At 35.9% G+C, this 22,106-nt stretch overlaps 1 protein-coding gene across 1 annotated transcript in view; it reads left to right on the top strand.

The window, feature by feature from the left end:
* KPNA3 (karyopherin subunit alpha 3) overlaps positions 1–22,106 on the top strand; it is a 102,011-nt gene that overhangs the window by 39,720 nt on the left and 40,185 nt on the right. Inside the window, exon 2 of the mRNA XM_032874097.1 lies at positions 9,731–9,775. Within this exon, the coding sequence (XP_032729988.1) occupies positions 9,731–9,775 (45 nt within the window). The remainder of the gene's footprint in view (positions 1–9,730; positions 9,776–22,106) is intronic.

Raw genomic sequence — 22,106 nt, 5'->3', positions numbered from 1 at the left:
AATCTTTTAATCTCACTTTTTTTTTTTGCCATTTATAGTATCATTTAATGTGTTTATTTGCCCTCTGTATTTTCTGTAAATTGGTAGTTGAATCTGGAGGCATTATCAGATTCAGATTATTTTGGGCAGAGGGGACAAGAGTACATCATATGTGATGGTTTTCTCTTCCATCAGGATGGCACATAGTGTGTGATCATCTCTCACTGCAATGCTGACAGCCATTGAGGAACATCACCTAAATTTATTATTTACTAGGAGTTGTAAACAGTGATATTCTAATTCTGTCCTTCCTTCTTTATTAGCTGGACTACTATTTTATTTTATTTTATTTTATTTTATTTTTTTTTTAAAGATTTTATTTCTTTATTTGACAGACAGAGATCACAAGTAGGCAAAGAAGCAGGCAGAGAGAGAGAGGAAGGGAAGCAGGCTCTCCGCTGAGCAGAGAGCCCGATGCGGGGCTCGATCCCAGGACCCTGAGACCATGACTTGAGTCGAAGGCAGAGGCTTAACCCACTGAGCCACCCAGGCGCCCCTGGACTACTATTTTAAACAGAAACTTCTCCTCATTTATTAATTGGTTACGTTACCCTCATAATAAAATTTGTTTAGGTAAAGGCAAAATTTGTGCTTGATTCTCTCCATTTATCAGTTTTCAGAACAATGAGGTGGTTTATTAGCACCTTCCAGTGATGACCAGTTGGGTTTTTTTTTTTCATATTCTGAATTCATGAATTGAATCATATGTATGATTCAGCTCATTGTGTTGTTTTTTTTTTTTACGGTTTTATTTATTTATTCAAGAGGGGTAGGATGGGAGGAGCAGAGGAATAAGGACAAGCCCACTCCATGCAGAGCTCAGAGCCTGATGTGGGGCTCGATCTCATCACGCCGAGATCATGACGTGAGCCAAAATCAAGAGTTAGATGTTCAACCGTCTCAGCCATCCCAGTGCCCCCATAGTAGTTATTATTTTTTATTGATACACTGATTGACCATCCTTAACCAATTGGAGCCCCTTCAAGGTAGATTTTGAGTGTTTTTGACAGATCTAGGAATTTTAAATAGACTGATAGAGGAATGTTTTTAAAATGATATATTCTGGGGACGCCTGGGTGGCTCAGTTGGTTAAGCAGCTGCCTTCGGCTCAGGTCATGATCCTAGCGTCCTGGGATCGAGTCCCACATCGGGCTCCTTGCTCGGCGGGGAGCCTGCTTCTCCCTCTGCCTCTGCCTGCCATTCTGTCTGCCTGTGCTCGCTCTCTCTCCCTCTCTCTCTGACAAATAAATAAAATCTTTAAAAAAAAAATGATATATTCTGCATGTATTGGTATTTCCGATTCAAGTTCAAGACAAAAAGAAGGGTTTTACTAAAGAGCTTCAACCATATATCTCTATCTCCTTTGTCCCAGGTTGAAATTCCTTGTTTTCTTTGATCAGGGTTGGTAGGATTAGAATATCATATTACTACTAATTTCATCTATTCCAAATACTTACACAACAATGTCAGAATAATAATCTCAATACTGTAACCAGTAGTAGGATTACTGAAAATGGTATAGTTTCCTTTTTTATTTACCTTGTCTTTAGGGTTGACTGGGAACATACAAATTACTGTGTTGAAAGTTATATGGGATAGTGTAACTGTGTCACCAAGTGAATATACATTTAGATTAATTTTTAAAATTCTTTTAAGAATTGCTTTTGTCATACTTATATGTAATTCATTTTCATATAGGTCTGAAATCAAAGGCTGCCTGGTTTCCTTTAGCTCTTTACCCTGTTTCCTCCCTATTCTTGTATATTTTTCTATGTGATCTGTTTCATTTACTATTTTTTAGTTTATTTTTGGTATTTTGGAAGGTTTGTATATTTGTTACAGTGGTTAACTTTATTTAGTCCCCCTGTTTTTTAGTCATTATTGTCTATTGATTCCCTATTATGTGCATGATTGAATTTGATTGTGACCTCTTTTTTCCCTTTTCCTCAGCATCTGATAGGAAGTATATCCTTTTTTAAAAAGTTTTTTTTTTAATTGACCATTATTTTGAGATATATATTGACATGCATTTGTGAAACGTAACATAGAGATATCCATTGTACCCTGTACTCAGTTTCCCCAATGGGAACTTCTTGCAACCCTCTAGTAAAATACTGATATTTATACAGTCAAAATACAAAGCATTTCTATCACTACAAAGATCTCTCTTATTGCCAATTTGTAGCCATGCTCCCTCCTTTCCACCCTATCTCTCTTCAGCCCCTGGTAACTACTAATCTCTTCTCCATTTCTGTAATTTTGTTGCTTTAGGAGTGTTATTTAAATGGAATTGTATGGTATGTAACCTTTTGGAATTAGTTTTTTTTTTTCTGTTCGCATAATTCCCTGGAGATGCATCCAAATTGTTCCTTGTCTGAATAGTTCCTTCCTTTTTGCTGTTGGGTAATATTCTATGGTGTATATATAGTTTGTTTAAACTGTGAAGGATATCTGGGTTTTTTCCAGGCTTAGGTTTTTATGAATAAGACAGGTATAAACGTTTGTTTACAGATTTTCTGTGAACATAAGTTTTCATTTTTCTGATACAAAGTTCTAGATGTGTGGTTGCTGAATACTGTGGTGTTTGCATGTTTCATTTTTTAAGAAACTGTTTTCCTGATGGCTGTACCATTTTACAATCCCACTAACAATGCACGAGCTTCTACATATCCTCATAAACATTTGGTGTTGTCACAATCATTTATTTTAGCTGTTCTGATAGATGTGTAGTAATATCTCATTGTGGTTTTAATTTGTATTTCCCTAATGGCTAATAATATTGAACATCTTTTTTCTTGTGCTTATTTGCCATCTGTATATCCTCTTTAGGATATATACTTCATTTCTTTTGCTTATTTTCTAATTTAATTAACTTTCTGTTGGGCTTTGAGAGTTCTCTATATATTCCAGATACTAGTCCTTTATTGCATATGTAGTTTGCAAATATTTTTTTCTGTCTCTAGCTTGTCTTTTCATCCCCTTCCCATGGGGGCTTTCTCAGAGCAATGTTTTTTAATTTTGATGAGGTCCAACTTACCAGTTATTTCTTTTTCTTTTTCTTTTTTTAAGATTTTATTTATTTATCAGAGAGAGAGCACAGGCACGCAGAGTGGCAGGCAGAGGCAGAGAGAGAAGCAGGTTCCTCACTGAGCAAGGAGCCAGATGCAGGAATCAATCCCAGGACCCCGACCTGAGTCGAAGGCAGTGGCTCAACCGACTGAGCCATCCAGACACCCCCATTTCTTTTATGCATCATGCTTTTAAGGTCAAATTTAAGAATTCTTTGCCTAGCTCCAGAACCCAGAGGTTTTTTTCTGAATGCTTTATAGTTTTACACTTAAATGCGATACATTTCGTATTAATTTTTGTGTAAAATATGAGACTTAAATTGAGATTTCATACATTTTGTCTAGCACTGTCTACCTGTTCTAGCAACATTTGTTGAAAAGCCTCTTTCCTTTATTGAATTGCTTTTACCCTTTGTCAAAAATCAGTTTGAGCATATTTGTATAGGTCTTTTTTTTTTTTTCATTCTGTTCTGTTGATCCACCAGTATCACACAGTGTTTATTATTATAGCTCTGTAATCTTGAAATTGGATAGACTGGTCCCTCCCACTTTATTCTTCTTTCTCAAAAATTGTTTTAGCTCTTCTAATTACTTTGCCTTTCTGTATAAATTTTAGAATATTATTTTCTGTATCTACAAAGAATGCTGCTGGGATTTTGAGAGGAATTGTGTTAAACCTGTGTATTATTGTGGGGAGAATTGAAATATTTATACCATGTTGAGTCTACCAATCCATGAACACAGTGTATCTCTCAATTTTTTTTTGATCTTTGGATTCTTTCATCAGCGTTGTGTAGTTTTCAACATGTATGTCCTATGCATGTATTGTTAGGTTCATACGTAAGTATTTTTTGAGAGATTATAAATGCTACAGGGTGTATTTTTAATTTTGGTACCCATGTATTCATTGCTAGTGTATAGACATACAATTGATACTTGTATTTTTATGTTGTATCCTGTGACCTTGTTGAACTGACTTCTTATATCTACCTAATAAATCACTGGAGTTTTTTGTTGTTGTTGTTTGTTTGTTTTTTGTTGTTGTTGTTTTTTTTTAACTAATGTCCAGAGGCATTTTTCTTTCTTTTTTTCTTTTTGGAAATTCATTCATTTTTTCTGATGTATTTTGGTATCGGTTTCTCTCAGTTAATGTCCCAGGAATCAGTGTACTCTTTCAATATTTCATTTAAAGACTTATAGTTGTAGGACTTTTTTCTCTCTAATTATAGTTTTTGGTATTTGCTTTATTTCAATGCTTTGGTTTTATTCTTTGAAGTCTTTTTATTGTATGGATGTAGCATCTTTGCTTAGCTTTCTTGTCACTTTCATTCTAATATTTTCACCTTCCTTTATTTATTTATTTATTTACTTGATTTTAAGTAATCTCTACACCTGGTGTGGGGGTCGAACTTACAACCCTGAAATCAAGAGTCACATGCCCTGATGACTAAGCCAGCCGGTGTTTCTCACCTTTATTTCTTTTGATTAAAAATTTATTTGCACATTCTTTATCTCTTAAGCATTATCTGTTGTGTATTCAATCTTATAACTATTCTTGATTAGGTTTCCTTTCTGAAATAATTTTTTTCTTTTACTTCAAATTCTTTTCTGATTTCTAGCACCTGATTTCTGAGTTTTTTGCATTCTGATTTGGAATGTTATTTCACATTTTCTTGGATTAAATTTTTATCTGTTTTGTAGGTATGGCTTTTTGGTGGCAATCTTTTAGTGTCAACGTTCTGCTCCTTATTTTCATTTTTTTTTAAAGATTTTATTTATTTGACAGAGAGAGAGAGAGATCACCAGTATGCAGAGAAGCAGACAGAGGGAGAAGGAGAGGCAGGCTCCCTGCGGAGTAGAGAGCCTGATGTGGGGCTCAGTCCCGGGACCCTGATATCATGACCTGAGCTGAAGGCAGAGGCTTTAACCCACTGAGCCACCCAGGCGCCCCTAGTTTCCCATTTTTTTTTTTTTTTATGGCATGGAATTTGATCTCAACCCTTTTCTGTTGCTCATTTATAATAGGTTTTCCTGAATTTTTGGGAGCAAGGGATTGGTCAGGATAATTTTTCTAGCTTTACCACTCTGTACCCCCTTCTTCTGATGATTTTTACAAAGTGGTAAGAAATATTTAGCTTTCTGTGTTCTGAGATTGTCTCTTTAATTAACCCACTTTTGTCTGATACCTCCTTTTCTTTGCTTCATTGTGCCTGTCTTGCTCAACTGAGATTCTTCTCCCAGAAGTTCTTTTCAGTGTAGGACTTTGTCCAGGAAGGGAGTCTTCAGTCCTTAGTTTTTGAGTGTAGAGCCTTATACCTTACAGTGTTGGTGTATACAAAAGAGCTTTTCCATTTGTAGCTATTTGCATATTGCCTTTCTAAACTCTAATGATTTATGATTTGGGGTTTTTCTGACCTCAAGTCCTTCAGTTACCTACCCTATTACTTGAGCTCTTCTGTTTCCTTCTGTGTATACATGGTATACCATGTGACTCCTATAGTTGACAGTTTAACCCAGATCCTGCTTGTATTTGAGAATTCATGGGGATACCCTGTCACTTAGCCTTGTAGATTTTGTCCATGGGGTTTGGGTTTGGCTGTCCTAGTGACTGTGTGTGTGTGTGTGTGTGTGTGTGTCTCTTTCAGGGGAGTTTATAGAAGATAAAAAACTTCATTGAGAACTTTTATTCAAGAGAAAGACCACACAAGTAGACTAGTTAGGAGGCTATTGTGGCAATCCAGGTGAGATAACGGTGGCATAGTCCAGGATAATGGCAGTTGAGCTAGAAGGTTGAATCCTAGTTTTGGTGCCTTGTTGGGTGTCAGAGAGTGAGAGACTGTGCAGACATGGATGATCTCCTAAGATTGGGGTTCTTACAACTGTTTGGATGGTGATAATTTTTCCCAATACTGGGAATATTCATGGAAGAGTAGTTTTTTGGGGGAAAGGGTTTTTTTGGGAGGGGAGGAGGAAAGGGATCAGCTATTAAGGGTATTTGTAAGCATCCTAAATGTGAAGTCTTGCAACAGTCTATCCCCAAACCACGTATAGATATATTTCATTTCTTCAGGGAGCTTTTTCCTGATTCCCTAATCCTGTCTCCTTCCAGCATTAAACTTTATTTTCCTATCTTAACATTTAACATGTTTATTTTTTTTTTCATTTAACACGTTTATATTACTGCTTATCACTAATGTGTTTTTCACTAGACTGACTGTTGGCAAACATTCTCTTAAAAGGAGAGAAGGTAAATATTTTAGGTTTTGGGAGCCAAGAGACAAAAATAGGTATATTGCATGGATACTTAATATCATTTATAATACAACCACTTGAAAGTGTCAAAACCATTCCTGTTCATTCCTACAGACAACAGCCCAAGATTTGGGGCACAGGCTGTGGTTTACTGATAACTGTACTAGACTGTAAATTCTATATTTGTCTCCCAGTGGCAGGCATATTGTCTGGTCCATTTTAGATGAATTCAGTGAATTTTTGTTGAGTGAGTGAATATAGTACTTACATATTTGAGATCAGTCAAGAGGGCTGAACTAAGATAGGTATTTGAGAGTGGTCATCAAATAGTAATTGAAGACATGAGAGTAAATGAGATCACTTGGGAAGAATGTTAGGGAGGAGAGGGCCCAAGATGGAGCCTTTTTCTGTAATTCAGAGAACAGAACGCATCATGACTAATTCAGTGGTACTTTTATCATATACATAGTGGTCAGTACCTGTTGCTGATTGACCTAAGCCATCTGGCTATTTTACATGCATATGGTTCTTTTGGGTGAGTAGGAAGCCTACTCACTATTGTGACTATTAGAGATAGGTGAAATAATAGATATTTTTTCCTTAGAAATTTTACTACCAGTGAGTTATGTTATAATAAAAGAAGCTTTAGAATTCTGCCACTTATACAAACATGTGTTAGCAAGCAATTACCACCTTGCAATAGAACTTGAACTATAAGCATATACTACAAAGAACTAATTAGGACTAGGTGACAAAATCTTCTAAGAAAGGGTGATATATAGGATCAAAGGGAGGCATAGATTCAAAAACTTCCCTGAAGACAGACTGCTGGACTTGCCAGATTCTTAAACTGCAAATAGACAAGAATCAGGCACATGTACTCTATTCCTAGTCAATCTATATATCTTGCACAGTTCCATTTCAGCAATAAATAAGTTATTTCCAACATCTCTTATACTAATTAACGAACTGTTGTCTAAATTCAGATGTTGATATTCGAAGCACTTACTTAACGGGGAACTAACTTCTGGTATGAATGCTTCACATGCTACTAACTTACTTTGAAGTGAGGAGTCCTAATTTAGGGAACTTTCAAAGTTGACTCACCACTCCTATTGATGCTGAAGTTGTTTTTTTTTTTTTTTTTAAGATTTTATTTATTTGACAGAGAGAGATCACAAGTAGGCAGAGAGGCAGGCAGAGAGAGAGAGGAGGAAGCAGGCTCCCCGCCAAGGAGAGAGCCCGATGCGGGGCTTGATCTCAGGACCCTGGGATCATGACCTGAGCTGAAGGCAGAGGGTTTAGCCCTCTGAGCCACCCAGGCACCCCAATGCTAAAGTATTTTAATGTGAATTACAGTATAACATTAACTTGATCATATTTTGTAAGAGATATGTTGCCTAAATCTTTTTTTGTTGTGTGCCTATCATCTTATTAACAGTTCATAAATAATTAAGTGTAGTAGTTATTGCAATGAAAATATTTTTCCTTCTCAGTTCTAGTAACAGTTTGATTAGATATTCATATAGGCAAATTTTATCTGTAGTGCAGTTCTAATCTTCAAGTAAATCAAGACAGTTTAGAGTTATCAATATAACATTGGTATTTGAAAATTGCTCCACGTTTATTACCATTCTGCATGATGAATTTATACACGAAGCAGTCTGTGTATTCATCATATTAAAATCAAAACACAGAAACATAGAATTAGATTCAAGATTGAACCCTACTAGTGATAATAGTTTTATCAGTGCATCATTTCTTCACATTAAATGAATGCCAGTAATTTGAATTTTGTTTGGCAGTTTTGTTTACATTTAATATATATATATTTAAGCATAAGCTAAATCTAGGTTAATATTTCAGTATATTTAACAGACTTTGTAATTTGATTTTCATGGGATTTTTTTTCCTAAAAGAATTAATTTATCATTGCCATTTACAAAAACTTGATAGAGATACCATAACAAAAGAATTATTAAATAAAATAGTACCATACTGAATCTGGCAATATATTAAAATAATAATATACCACAACCATGTAATCTTTATGTAGCCTTTAATCCATAAATTTAAGGATTTTACCATACTTGTATGTGTAATAAGATAATCCATCCTATCAGTACATCAGGGGGAGAGAGGCTATCTGATCATTTCAGTCATTTCTGGTAAGACCGGGCCTGATAGAGCCTGGCTGTTAACTTAGGATTCTTTGCCTTTTGATGCAAAATATCTATCCCAAATTTATATCCCTTTTCATGTGGTTTTAAGGCCATTACAATTAAGTCTTTTACTTTTTTTTTTTTAAAGATTTTATTTATTTATTTAACAGACAGAGATGACAAGTAGGCAGAGGAAGGTGGGGGTGGGGGGGAAGCAGGCTTACTGCTGAGCAGAGAGCCCAATGCGGGGCTTGATCCCAGGACCCTGAGATCATGACCTGAGCCGAAGGTAGAGGCTTAACCCACTGAGCCACCCAGGTGCCCCAAGTTCTTCACTTTTTAAAAAACATGAATCGTTTGAGATAGATTTCATCAATTGCACACGTCAAAAACCAACTGTGGCCAACTTAAGCAAAACCATAATTTATTGGAAGAATATAAGTAGTTCATAAAATGAGTAGGGACACCTGAGAACTGGGACTAGAGCAACTCCAGGATTATAAGTATTATTCACTATCTTGTCCAGATATTTCCTTTGGAAATTAATGTGCTGCCCCTCTTTTTTTTTTTTTTTTCCCCTTTCCACTTTGCTCAAGGTTCAGAATCATGGGGGCAAAAGCTCTGCTAGCATGATTTCAGTCTCATGCCCTGTTCAAAACTAGGAGAGAATGAGATACTTTAATAGGAGTTCGATCAAGGCAGTCCACAGCGGAAGGTATATAATTCCCCAGAGAAACCTGGGTGCAGTTAGACAAGGGGAATGGATTCTAGGCAGCCGAGCCCCACCTTCAACTCCCCCCAAATTAAAAAACTCTCCCACAAGATTAATCAACAGATATCCAGTAAAATAGACAGGAGTTTTGGCTTTTTAAATTCCCATGGTTCGTTTAAAGTCTAAAACTGACCAGTCCTCAATCCTTAACAATGAATTACTTCCAGAAAATTCTATATATTAAATGCCTTAGACCTTAATTTTTTTTTATTGTGTTATGTTAGTGATCATACAGTACATCATTAGTTTTTGATGTAGTGTTCCATGATTCATTGTTTGCGTGTAACACCCAGTGCTCCACAATTTGCACCAACATGGATAGAACTTGCGGGGGGGGGGGGATTATGCTAAGTGAAGTAAGTCAAGCCTTAGACCTTAATTTATCTACCAGCAGTATCAATATTCAGTACTTATGTATTCTTTATTTTTCCTTTTAGACAATGAGAAGACACCGGAATGAAGTGACAGTTGAACTGCGAAAGGTAAGGGTGATTGCATTTAACAGAAAGTAATTAGGAGGTTTTTCTGATTTTAAAATTCTGTATAACTTCAGTAGTGAAAATTTTATAGCAAATTAGTGGTCATCCCTAAACCACACAGCATGAAAATGTATCATTAAGTAGTTAAAATGGTATTTACTTAAAACAGCTTTCATTTATTGAGGTACTGTGTTCTGTGTGAAGTATTTTAGTGCCTGCATTGAAATTCTCACATCTGGTGAAATTAGATACTCTTCTGTTTCGTTTTTACTTTTTTTCTCAAGATCCTCTCTTTCTTTGGGCTGTGTGCTAGACAGGATTCCTCTACCTTTTTCATGTAAAAGTTACACATACTTGTTAAAGATACTTTAGAAAAATAGAAGTAAAATAACCTTTTATCTTACCAGTTAAATGAAACTGCTGTTAAAAATTACATTTTCTTCTGGGGTTTTTTTTTTTTTTTTTTTTTTTTTTTTGAGGACTTTAGAATTAACCTTCATGAGATTGTGTATTCATGCAAGCTCATTTTATTTGAAGCTAGTATTTTAATTCCCAATCAAGAAAGTATATATAACTCTCTATATTACATGTACATTAAAAAAATAGATTTTAAAATTTATTTCTAAATCTTTGTGTTCATCTTAGATTAGCTTCTTTCCTTGATCTTAATTCACTCCTGAAATTTCTATATTAAATTACCATCTTGAAACTTTTCAATTTTGGAGAAAAGAAAGGTCTCGATTCTGAGAGTAACACACTCCCAGTTACTAAAACTATAAATAGACTTGTGCATTTATTTATTTAGTAAGTATTTATTAAATACCCACTTTGGGTCATGAATTTTTACTCAGCATCAATATTAAGCTCATTGGTATTGTATATAGTTCCTGAAATTCGTTTTCCTAACTCCCTATGTGCCCTACCCCCCAGTCTTTATTTTTTTTATTTTTTTTTATTTTTTAAGATTTTATTTATTTATTTGACAGAGAGAGATCACAAGTAGACAGAGAAGCAGGCAGAGAGAGAGAGGGAAGCAGACTCCCTGCTGAGCAGGGAGCCCGATGCAGGACTCGATCCCAGGACCCTGAGATCATGACCTGAGCCGAAGGCAGCGGCTTAACCCACTGAGCCACCCAGGCGCCCCCCCCCCCCCAGTCTTTAGTAGAATTGAAAACTGCTAGCTAATTCCAGTGTTCTTGCAACTTAAATTCTTCAGAGATACTTACAGATTAATAACGGTGATTTGGCAATCATACTTTCAAGTTTTTTCAGATCCTTGTTTCATTTGGACCAGAGAAGTAAACTAAGCCTTAGTTTAATAAAGAGAGTGAGGTGAGCTCCTTGCCAATCTTAACACTTCAGACCTAGCTTCTTTTTTTTTTTTTTTTGCTTTTTAACTTTTTATTAGCATAGAACATACATAGAAAAAAGTCAATACATCTAAGTGTACAGCTTGATGAATTTTCACAAAGTGAACACATCTGTGTAATAAGCTCCTAGATCAAGAAAGAGAACATTACCTGTATTCCAAGGCTCTTTCCCAGTTATCCTTTCCCCCAGGGGTAAGCATTATCTTGATTTTTTAATATTATAGATTATTTTGCATAGTTTGAACCTTATATAAATAGAACAGTAAGTGTCCTTTTATGACTAGTTTTTCATTTGTCATGTAAAGATCATTCTCCTCAATAGAGGCAGTAGGATAAAACATCTGTTAACATTATACCAACTATCCCCAGATGTGAGCCTTTATTTCCCCTTAAATTGTCATGCTTGGAAAACAACTCTAAAACTTTGTGTTTTATTCAGAATCCTGGTATTATTCAGAATCCTCCTCTTATTTTAAGCTTTTTAGCTCTTCTAATATGCTTATAAATACAAGCTATTCATTTGTATTTATATTTGGCTGTTTGTTCCTCCTTCTGTAGTTGTGCTGTCTTCTGGACTTAATTTATATAATTAAATTTCTTGCTTGTCAGAATGCATCTTTTTAAATATTCATTTTGGTTACCTTAGACTCCTCTTATCTCTTCTTTTTCTCTGTAGATAACATTATTTCCTTTTCAGTCACCAGAATTAACTCCTAGAAATCCTTACAGAAGGACCAAAAATGAAATTAACTAAAGAAATCTCAAGAAATTCCTTACTTCACATTTCAGAATTCCCTGGTTAAGCAGCAGAATGTGAACCATTCCTGAAACAAATCCTAAACTTCGGACAAAGCTTAATTGATTTTGGTGATTCTACAGAGGTGTGGAGAGCCTTCCAGGAAAATATTCCTTTTTATAGCCAGTGTCTGTCTCTACTTCTAGTCTTTCTTTTTCTATAGCTCCATTGAGGAGAAAATCACAGCGTTGTTGTTTCTGATATTGAGATTCTTGAAAAAATACAAGAAAGCTAGTTTCCCGTGATTCATAGATGAGCTCTACCATTTGCATTAGATGGTAATATTTTAAAGTGAGGGTGATAATCACACTTCCCTACCCCTCTGCAGTCTCTCTCCCAGACTATCCCTAAATGCCTAGTCAAATTCTGGTCCAATAGTTGGTACTTGCGAAATGCCAATATTCAAGAATTAAATTGATTATGATATCTTAAAATTTTCTATATATTTAAATCATTTATTGAACTTCTAAAAAATCATTTATTGAATTTTTAATACAAATACTATAGATACAAAGCAGTACTATTTGAAAGTCTTAATCTGTGACAAATTAGGGAGCTTGTTTCAAAATATTAAACAAGGAGCTTCTTCCTTTACCAAAAAATCCTTCTGCCTAAATACATAAATAATGGAACTAAACAATGTGTTTAGTTCGTAGTTGATTTCTGGCACAAGCTCTATATCTTGTAGCAGACCTGTAACAAATTGAGAAATTTTAGCCAGTCCATGGATCATACTTTGAATACCACTGATAGTGCTCTGTCAAATTGAGAGTGAGATCTGATTATTAATATATACTGTTTTTACTAGCCTCACATTCTTTTTTTTAAACTTTTTTGCCTTCTTTTACCTCTTTGATATCTTACTTTCCTATTTAAGTGGGTACTAACGCATTGGCACTTACACAGAAGTCTGTACTTCTGTTTTATATCATATTGTAAACAGAGTTACATAAGAGTTAAATAACTTTTCTAAAATCACACAGCTGATAAACGATAGCTGAACTCTTAATCATTATCCTATAATGCCTCTCAAAGTAAATGTTTGTTGAGTGAATAATACCTCATGAGTTGAAAATCAGTCTAAAACTTATCACTGGCATTTTTAACTTTAGCACATTATATTAAACTTAATATAATCTTCTCTTGGTGATTGATCAGTCAGATAGTTCATTAGGATTTTATTGTCATTAGATCTGGGGGTAGGGCTGCTTAAGTTCTTACATAATGAAAAACACCACAAAAATGCCCTACTTGACTAATCAGATACAGTATAATTATTTTAATTGTTTGTACTTTTAGTAAAATATATTTTTTTAAGATTTTATTTATTTGTTTGACAGAGAGAGGGAACACAAGCAGGGGGAGTGGGAGAGGGAGAAGCAGGCTTTCCACTGAACAAGGAGCCTGACGTGGGGTTCAATCCCAGGACCTTGGGACCATGACCTAAGCCGAAGGCAGACGCTTAACGACTGAGCTGCCCAGGCGCCCCAGTAAAATATCTTTTTAAAAATAGCCTGAATTGTCTTATGTCAACAAGATAATAAAGTTAATATGATCATATCGATTAATACGGAAACAAAATCCAGCACTCATTCCTGATAAAACTCTCAATAAATTACAGATAGAACTTGCTCAACTTGATAAAGAACATCTGCAAAAAAACCTACAGCTAACATCATACTTAATGGTGAAAACTGAATGCTTTCCCCTAAGATCTAAGCACAAGGCAAGGATGTCTACCCTTATTGCTCTTACTTAGTAGAGTTCTGGCAATTCTAGCCAGTGCCATAAGTCAAGAAAAGTAAATAAAAGGCATTAGTTTAAAAAGGAAAAAATAAAACTGCCCCTGTTTCTAGATGACATGATAGTCTATATAGAAAAATCTGAGGAATCTACTACAGAAAATCTCCTTGAATTAATAAGTGAGTTCAGCAAGGTCACAGATTACAGTAATAACATATAAAAGTCAATGGCTTATATATGTTAACAGTGAACATGCAGAAATCAAAATTATGAATACAATACTATTTTTTTAAGATTTTATTTACTGATTTTAATTTCTTTAAATTCAGTTAATTAACATATAATGTATTATTGGTTTCAGAGGTACAGGTCTGTGATTCATCAGTCTTATATAACACCCAGTGCTCATTACATCACATGCCCTCCTTAATGTCTATCATCCAGTTACCCCATCTCCCCACCTCTTTACCCTCCAGCAACTCTCAGTTTCTTTCTTATGATTAAGAGTCTCTTATGGTTTGTCTCCCTCTCTGGTTTCATCTTGTTTTATTTTTTTCCCCTCTCTTCCCCTATGATCCTCTGTTTTGTTTGTTTGTTTGTTTGTTTGTTTTTAAAAAGACAAGGATATCATACATCCTGCTTTTTAAAAAAAGATTTTATTTATTTATTTATTTGTCAGAGAGAGAGAGAGAGAAAAAGAGCACACAAGCAGGCAGAGTGGCAGGCAGAGGCAGAGAGAGAAGCAGGCTCCCTGCTGAGCAAGGAGACTGATGCGGAACTCAATCCCAGGACCCTGGGATTATGACCTGAGCTGAAGGTAGTGGCGTAACCGACTGAGCCACCCAGGTGTCCCTCTCTGTTTTGTGCCAGTACCATACTGTTTTGGTGATTATAGCTTTGTAATGGAGGTTGAAGTCCAGAATTATGACACCACAGTTTTGTTTTTTGTTTTTTGGTTTTTTTTTTTTCAATATTCCTTTGACTATTTGGGGTCTTTTCTGGTTCCATACAAATTTTATGATTATTTGTTCCAGCTCTGTGAAAAAAGTTGATGGTATTTTGATAGGGATAGCTTGAATGTGTAGATTGCTCTAGGTAGCATAGACATTTTAACAATATTCTTCTCATCTGTGGGCATAGAGTGTTTTTCCATTTTATTTTATCTTTCTCAATTTCTTTCATGAGTGTTCTATAGTTTTCTAAGTACGGATCCTTTTTTCTGGGGTCATTTTTGCCATTTTAGTATTTTTTTTCCTCTCATCATTTATTCTTCTCTGAGGGACAGAATGACAAGATGGAAAAATTCACATCAAAAAAGAGAAGAGGCAGTACTGACTGCCAGAGACCTAATCAGTATGGACATAAGTAAGATGTCAGAACTAGAGTTCAGAATAACAATTACAAAGATACTAGCTGGGCTTGAAAAAACATGGAAAACACTAGAGAATCCCTTTCTGGAGAATAAAAACTAAAATCTAAACAAGTTGAAATCAGAAAGACTGTTAATGAAATGTAACCAAAATGGAAGCCTAACTGCTAGGATAAATGAAGCAGAAGAGAGAATTATTGATATAGAAGACAAAATGATGGAGAATAAAGAAGCTGAGAAAAAGATAAACAATTACTAAATCACGGGGTGGGGGGTGGGAATTTGAGAGATAAGTGATACCATCAAGGGGAACAATATTAGAATAATTGGGATCCCAGAAGAAGAGGAAAGAGAGAGGGGGCAGAAGGTACATTGGAGCAAATTATAGTGAAGAACTTCCCTAATCTGGGGAAGGAAACAAGCATCCGAGTCCAGAAGCCACAGAGAACCCCCCCTCAAAATCAATAAAAATAGGTCAACACCCTGACATATAATAGTGAAACTTGCAAATTTCAGAAACAAGGAGAAAATCCCGAAAGTAGCTCAGACAAGAGATCTGTAACCTACAAGGATAGAAACATTAGGTTGGCAGCAGACCTATCCACAGAGACCTGGCAGGCAGAAAGAACTGGCATTATATATTCAGGGTGCTAAATGAAAAAAATACGCAGCCAAGTATACATTATCCAGTTAGTGTGTCTTTCAAAATAGAAGGAGTGATAAAAATCTTCCAGGACAAACAAACTAAAAGAATTTGTGATCACCAAACCAGCCCTACAGAAAATATTAAAGGGGGTCCTTTAAACAAAGAAAGAGCCCAAAAGTAACATAGACCAGACTGGAACAGAGACAATCTACAGAAACAGTCACTTTACAGGTAATACAATGGCACTAAATTCTTATCTTTCAGTAGTTACTCTGTAAATGGGCTAAATGGCCCACTCAAAAGACATGGGATTTAGATTGGATGAAAAAGCAAGACCCATCGATATGCTGTCTATAAGAGACTCATTTTAGACCCAAATCCAGATATAAAGTGAGGGGATGGAAAAACATTTATCATGCTAATAGATATCAAAGGAAAACTGGCAGTGGCAATCTTTATATCCGACAGGTTAGATTTTAAACCAGACTATAATAAGAGATGAAGAAGGATACTGTATCATAAAGGGTCTATCCAACAAGAAGAACTAACATTATAAATATTTATGTCTCTAACATAGGAACAGCCAATTATGTAAGCCAGTTAATAATAAAAATCAAAGAAACACATTGACAATAATACAGTAATAGTAGGGGAGTTTAGCACCCCACTCACAGCGATGGACAGATCATCTAAGCAGAAGATCAACAAGGAAATCAAGGCTTTGAATGTCACACTGGACCAGATGAACTTCACAGATATTCAGAGTATTCCATCCCAAAGCAACAGAATACACATTCTTTTCAGTGCACATGGAACGTTCTCGAGAATAGATCACATACTGGGTCACAAATCAGGTCTCAGCTGGTATCAAAAGATTGAGATCATTCTGTACATATTTTAGGACCATGATGCTTTGAAACTGTAATTCAGTCACAAGAGGAAATTTGGAAAGAACTCAAATACGTGGATACATGGAGTCTAAAGAGGATCCTACTAAGGAATGAATGGGTCAACCAGGAAATTACAGAACAATTAAAAAAATTCATGAAAACACAACTGTTCAAAACCTATGGGATGCAGAAAAATAAAGTCCTAAGAGGGAAGTATATAGCAGTATAAGCCTTTCTCGAGAAACAAGAAAGTTCTCAAATACGCAGTCTCACCTTACAACTAAGGGAGCTGGAGAAGGAACAGCAAATAAAGCCTGAACCCAGCAGAAGAGAACTAATAAAGATTAGAGCAGAAATCAATTAAACAGAAACCAAAAACAAAAAATAAAAAAACAAAAAAAAACCCAGTAGAACAGATTAACGAGTGTAGGAGCTGATTCTTTGAAAGAATTAGTAACATCAGTAAACCCCTGGCCAGATTTACCAAAAAGAAAAGAGAAAGGACCCAAATAAATAAAATGATGGATAAAAGAGAAGAGATCACAACCAACACTGAAGAAATAGTTACAGGAAAATATTATGAGCAAAGCCACTAAATTAGGCAATCTGGAAGAAATGGAAGCATTCCTGGAGATGTATAAACTACCAAAACTGAAACAGGAGGAAATAAAAAACCTGAACAGACCCATAACAAGCAAGGAAATTGAAGCACTAATCAAAAATATCCCAGCAAGCAAGAGCCCAGGGCTAAATGGCTTCCCAGGGGAATTCTACCGAACCTTTAAAAAAGAACTAATACCTACTCTTCTGAAGCTGTTTTTAAAACATGGGAAGGGAAGGAAAACTTCTAAACTCTTTTTATGAGGCCAGCATTACCTTGATCCCAAAACCAGACAAAGACCCCATCAAAAAGGATTATAGACCAATATCCCTGATGAACATGGATACAAAAATTCTCACGAGGATACTAGTGCGGCTTAACCTCATGATCTGAGCCCAAATCAAGAGTCAGACACTTAACTATCTGATCTACCCATGTGCCCCCAGACAAGCTTATTTTTAAAATGTTTATGGAAAGGCACAGGCTCTAGAAAACCTAAAACAGTCCTGACAGAGAATAAAAACAGGAGCAATTGCTCCAGCCAATATTAAGCTTATGGGATAGCTACAGCAATGAAGACTACATGATATTGGCTAAAGGATAGACACATTTCTCAATGTAACAGAAGATAGAACCCAGAAATAAACCCACACAGATACATCCAAGTTTCTTTTGGCAAAACTAATTCAGTGGCAGAAGAATAACTTCTTTAGCAAATGATACTAGAGCAATTGGAAATTCATAGGCAAAAATAAATAACCTCAACCTCATTCTCACACCTGTACAAATACATAAAATGGATCCTAGACTTAAATGTAAAAGATAAAACTATAAAACGTTTAGGAAAAAAATGGAGGAAAATTTTCAGGATCAGAGCCAGGCAAATGGTTCATACAGTTGACCACAAAAGCATAATCCATAAAAAGAAAGTTGGACCTTAATAAATAAAATTTATTCTGTGAAAGCTCATATGAAAGGATGAAAATACAAGCTGGAGATAAAGAAGAAAACCACACATCCAATATAGGGCTAGTATCTATAATGAACTCTTAAAGGTTAACAGTAAAAACAAAAAAAACCCTAATTTTAAAAATGGGCAAGGATCAGAAGAGATGTTTCATTGAATGAAGTATACAGATAGCACTTATTGTGGTTATGATTATTAATACATTATTAGCCATCAGAGAAATACGGATTAAAGCCAACTATGCATCTATTAGAGTGGCTGAAATAAAAAATAGTAACATGAAATGCTAGTGAGGATGTAGAGAAATTGGATCACTCATATGTTGCTGATGGGAATGTGGAATGGTACTGTCACTCTGGAAAACATGTTGCTAATAAACATCCTACCAATTAAACTCCTACTCATTTATCTCAGAGGTATGAGAACTGGTGTTCATACAAAATCTGTACTTGAATGTTCGTAACAACTTTATTTTGGAATAGCTAAAACCTAGAAACAGTCCAGATGGTTAAACTTTAGTAGGTCTTTGCCATGAAATACCACTGAGCAATTAAAAGGAACCAACTATATATTTTTAAAAAGATTTTATTTATTTATTTGACAGAGATCACAAGTAGGCAGAGAGAGAGAGAGAGAGAGGAGGAAGCAGGCTCCCTGCTGAGCAGAGAACCCGATTCAGGGCTCAATCCCAGGACCCTGAGATCATGACGGGAACCGAAAGCAGAGGCTTAACCCACTGAGCCACCCAGGTGCCCCTAAAAAGGAACCAACTATTGATAGAAGCAACAACTGAATGTGAATTTCTTGGGAATTATGCTGGGCAAAAGAAAGCCCATTACAAAAAGATTATATACTGTGTGATTCCATTTATGTAACATTTTTGAAATGATAAAATTTTAGAAATGAAGGACTGGGTGTGCCTGGGTGACTCAGTGGGTTAAAGCCTCTGCCTTTGGCTTGGGTCATGATCCCGGGGTCCTGGGATTGAGCCCCGCATCAGGCTCTCTGCTCGGCAGGGAGCCTGCTTCTTCCTCTCTCTCTGCCTGCCTCTCTGCCTACTTGTGATCTCTGTCAAATAAATAAATAAAAATATTTTTTAAAAAAATTAAAAAAGAAAAAGAAATGAAGGACTGATTAGTGGTTGCAAGGGTTAGATTCAGGGACAGGGAGGGGACAACAGGGAGGTTGTTTGCTTAAAAAGGGGCAACAGAAGGGCATCTTCGGTTTTTGGAACCGTTTTGTATTTTGAGTATAATTGTGGATACATGAACCTGTGCACGTGATAAAATTGTATAGGATTAATAGACATAAACTTTCATACAGTGAATGTAAATAAGACAGGAAATCTGAATAAGATCAGTGGGTTATATCATTGTCAGTGTCTTCATTGTAATATTATACTACGGTTTGGCAAAATGTTAATTAAGAGAATCTGGACTAGGGGTACCAGGGTGGCTCAGTTCATTAAGCATCAGCCTTCGGGTCAGGTCATGATCCCAGGGTCCTGGGATTGAACCCTGAATCAGGCTCCCTGATCAGCAGGGAGTCTGATTCTGCCCCTTCCCCCTATTAAGCTCACGTGTACTTGCATGCTTGCTCGCTCTCTCTCTCTCTCTCTCTCTGTCTTCAATAAATTTAAAAAAAATCTTTTTTTTTTGAAGAGTGATTTATATATACAGTGGAATATTATTCAGCCATAAAGAAGATTGAAATCAGGCCCTGCATAGGGCTCTCTGCTCGGCAGGGAGCCTGCTTCCCTTCCTCTCTCTGCCTGCCTCTCTGCCTACTTGTGATCTCTGTCTGTCAAATAAATAAATAAAATCTTAAAAAAGAAAGAAAGAAATATTGAGATCTGGGGCACCTGGGTGGCTCAGTAAGTTAAAGCCTCTGCTTTTGGCTCAGGTCATGATCCCAGGGTCCTGGAATCAACTCCCATATTGGGTTCTCTGCTCAACAGGGAGCCTGCTTCCCCCTCTCTCTCTATCTGCCTACTTGTGATCTCTGTCAAATACATAAATAAAATCTTAAAAAAAAAAAAGGAAAGATTGAAATCTTCTCATTTGCAATGACATGAATGGAGGTAGGGAGTATTAGGTTAATAAACAAAATAAGGGAAAGACAAATACCATTTGATTTCACTCATATATGCAATTTAAGTAATAAAACAAGTGTGCAAAGGGAAAAAAGAGAGAGAGAGATAAATCAAGAAACAGACTCTTATTAATTATAGAGAACAAACTGATGGTTACCAAGAGGGGAGAATTTGGGGGATTGGGTTAAATAGGTGATGGAGATTAAGGAGTACACTTATTGTGATGAGTGGGTGTTTTATGGAAGTATTGAATCACTTTATTGCACACCTGAAAGTAATATAATGCTGTATATTAAGTAGCTGGAATTAAAATAAAAACTTAAGAAAAAACTAATTCAGGGTTTCATTAATTGAAGTTTTGATTGATCAAGGTTTTACTAATTGAAATTTTGACTGAGACAGTTATAAATGTGAATGCAGTTATAAGAAATAATGCAAAAATCCCTAGCCCAGGTTCTCTTTTTAAAAGATTTTATTTATTTATTTTGAGAGCGAGAAAGCAAGAGAGTATATGAGTGGGGAAAGGGACAGAGGGAGAGAAAGAATCCCAAGCAAACTCCACACTGAATGTGGAGCCCGACATGGGGCTCGATTTTACGACCCTGATATCATGACCCAACTTGAAATCAAGGGTCAGACACTTAACTCTACTGAGCCACATCTTCTTTATCTGTTTATCAGTTCATGGACACTTGGACTGCTTCCATATCTTGGCTATTGTAAATAATGATGCAGGTAATCCCTTTGAATTGTGTTTTTGTATTCTTCGAGTAAATACCCAGTAGTATGATTGCTAGATCATAGGGTAGCTCTATTTTTAACTTTTTTTTTTTAAGATTATTTATTTATTTATTTGACAGAGAGAGAAATCACAAGTAGGCAGAGAGAGAGAGAGGAGGAAGCAGGCTCCCTGCCAAGCAGAGAGCCCGATGTGGGTCTCTATCCCAGGATCCCGAGATCATGACCTAAGCCGAAGGCAGAGGCTTAATCCACTGAGCCACCCAGGCGCCCTACTTTTAACTTTTTGAGGAACCTCCATAGTGTTTTCCAGAATGGGTGCATTAGTTTGCATTCCCACCAACAGAGTAACAGGGTTCCTTTTTTTTCTTTTCTTTCACATCCTCACCAACACTTGTTTCTTGTGTTTTTGATTTTAGCCATTCTGACGGGTGTAAGGCGATATGTCATTGTAGTTCTGATTTGCATTTCCCTGGTGATCAGTGATGATAGGCATCTTTTCATGTGTCTCTTGGCCATCTGTATGTCTTCTTTTAGAGGAATGTCTGTTCATGTTTTCTGCCGTTTTTTAGTTAGATTATTTTCTTCAGATACCCTTTATCAGATATGCCATATGCAAATACCATCTCCCATTCCATAGATTGCCTTTTAGTCTTGATGATCATTTTCTTCACTGTGCAAAAGCTTTTTATTTTGATGTAGTACTAATAGTTTATTTATTTTTGCTTTTGTTTCCCTTGCCTCAGGAAGCGTGTCTAGGAAGAGGTTGCTATAGCCAATGTTCAGAGCTTACTGCCTGTGCTCTCTTCTAGGATTTTTATGGTTTCAGGTCTCACATTTAAATCTCTAACCCATTTTGAATTTATTTTTATGAATGGTGATAGTGAAGAAAGTGATCCAGTTTCTTTTGCATGTTGCTTTCCAGTTTTCCAAAGGGCCATTTGTTGAAGAAACTGTCTTTTTCCCACTGGATATTCTTTTCTGCTTTGTCAAAGATTAATTGACCATTTAGTTGTGAGTTTACTTCTAGGTTTTCTATTCTGTTCCATTGATCTGTGTGTCTATTTCTGTGCCCATACCATAGTGTTTTAATTACTACAGCTTTATAATATAGCTTGAAGT

This window comes from Lontra canadensis, unplaced genomic scaffold (genome assembly GCF_010015895.1).
Source record: "Lontra canadensis isolate GAN:19392208 unplaced genomic scaffold, GSC_riverotter_1.0 scaffold51, whole genome shotgun sequence".
Taxonomy (NCBI): Eukaryota; Metazoa; Chordata; class Mammalia; order Carnivora; family Mustelidae; genus Lontra; species Lontra canadensis.
The sequence above is the reverse complement of the archived record's forward strand: the minus strand, read 5'-3'. Positions and strand labels throughout refer to the sequence as shown.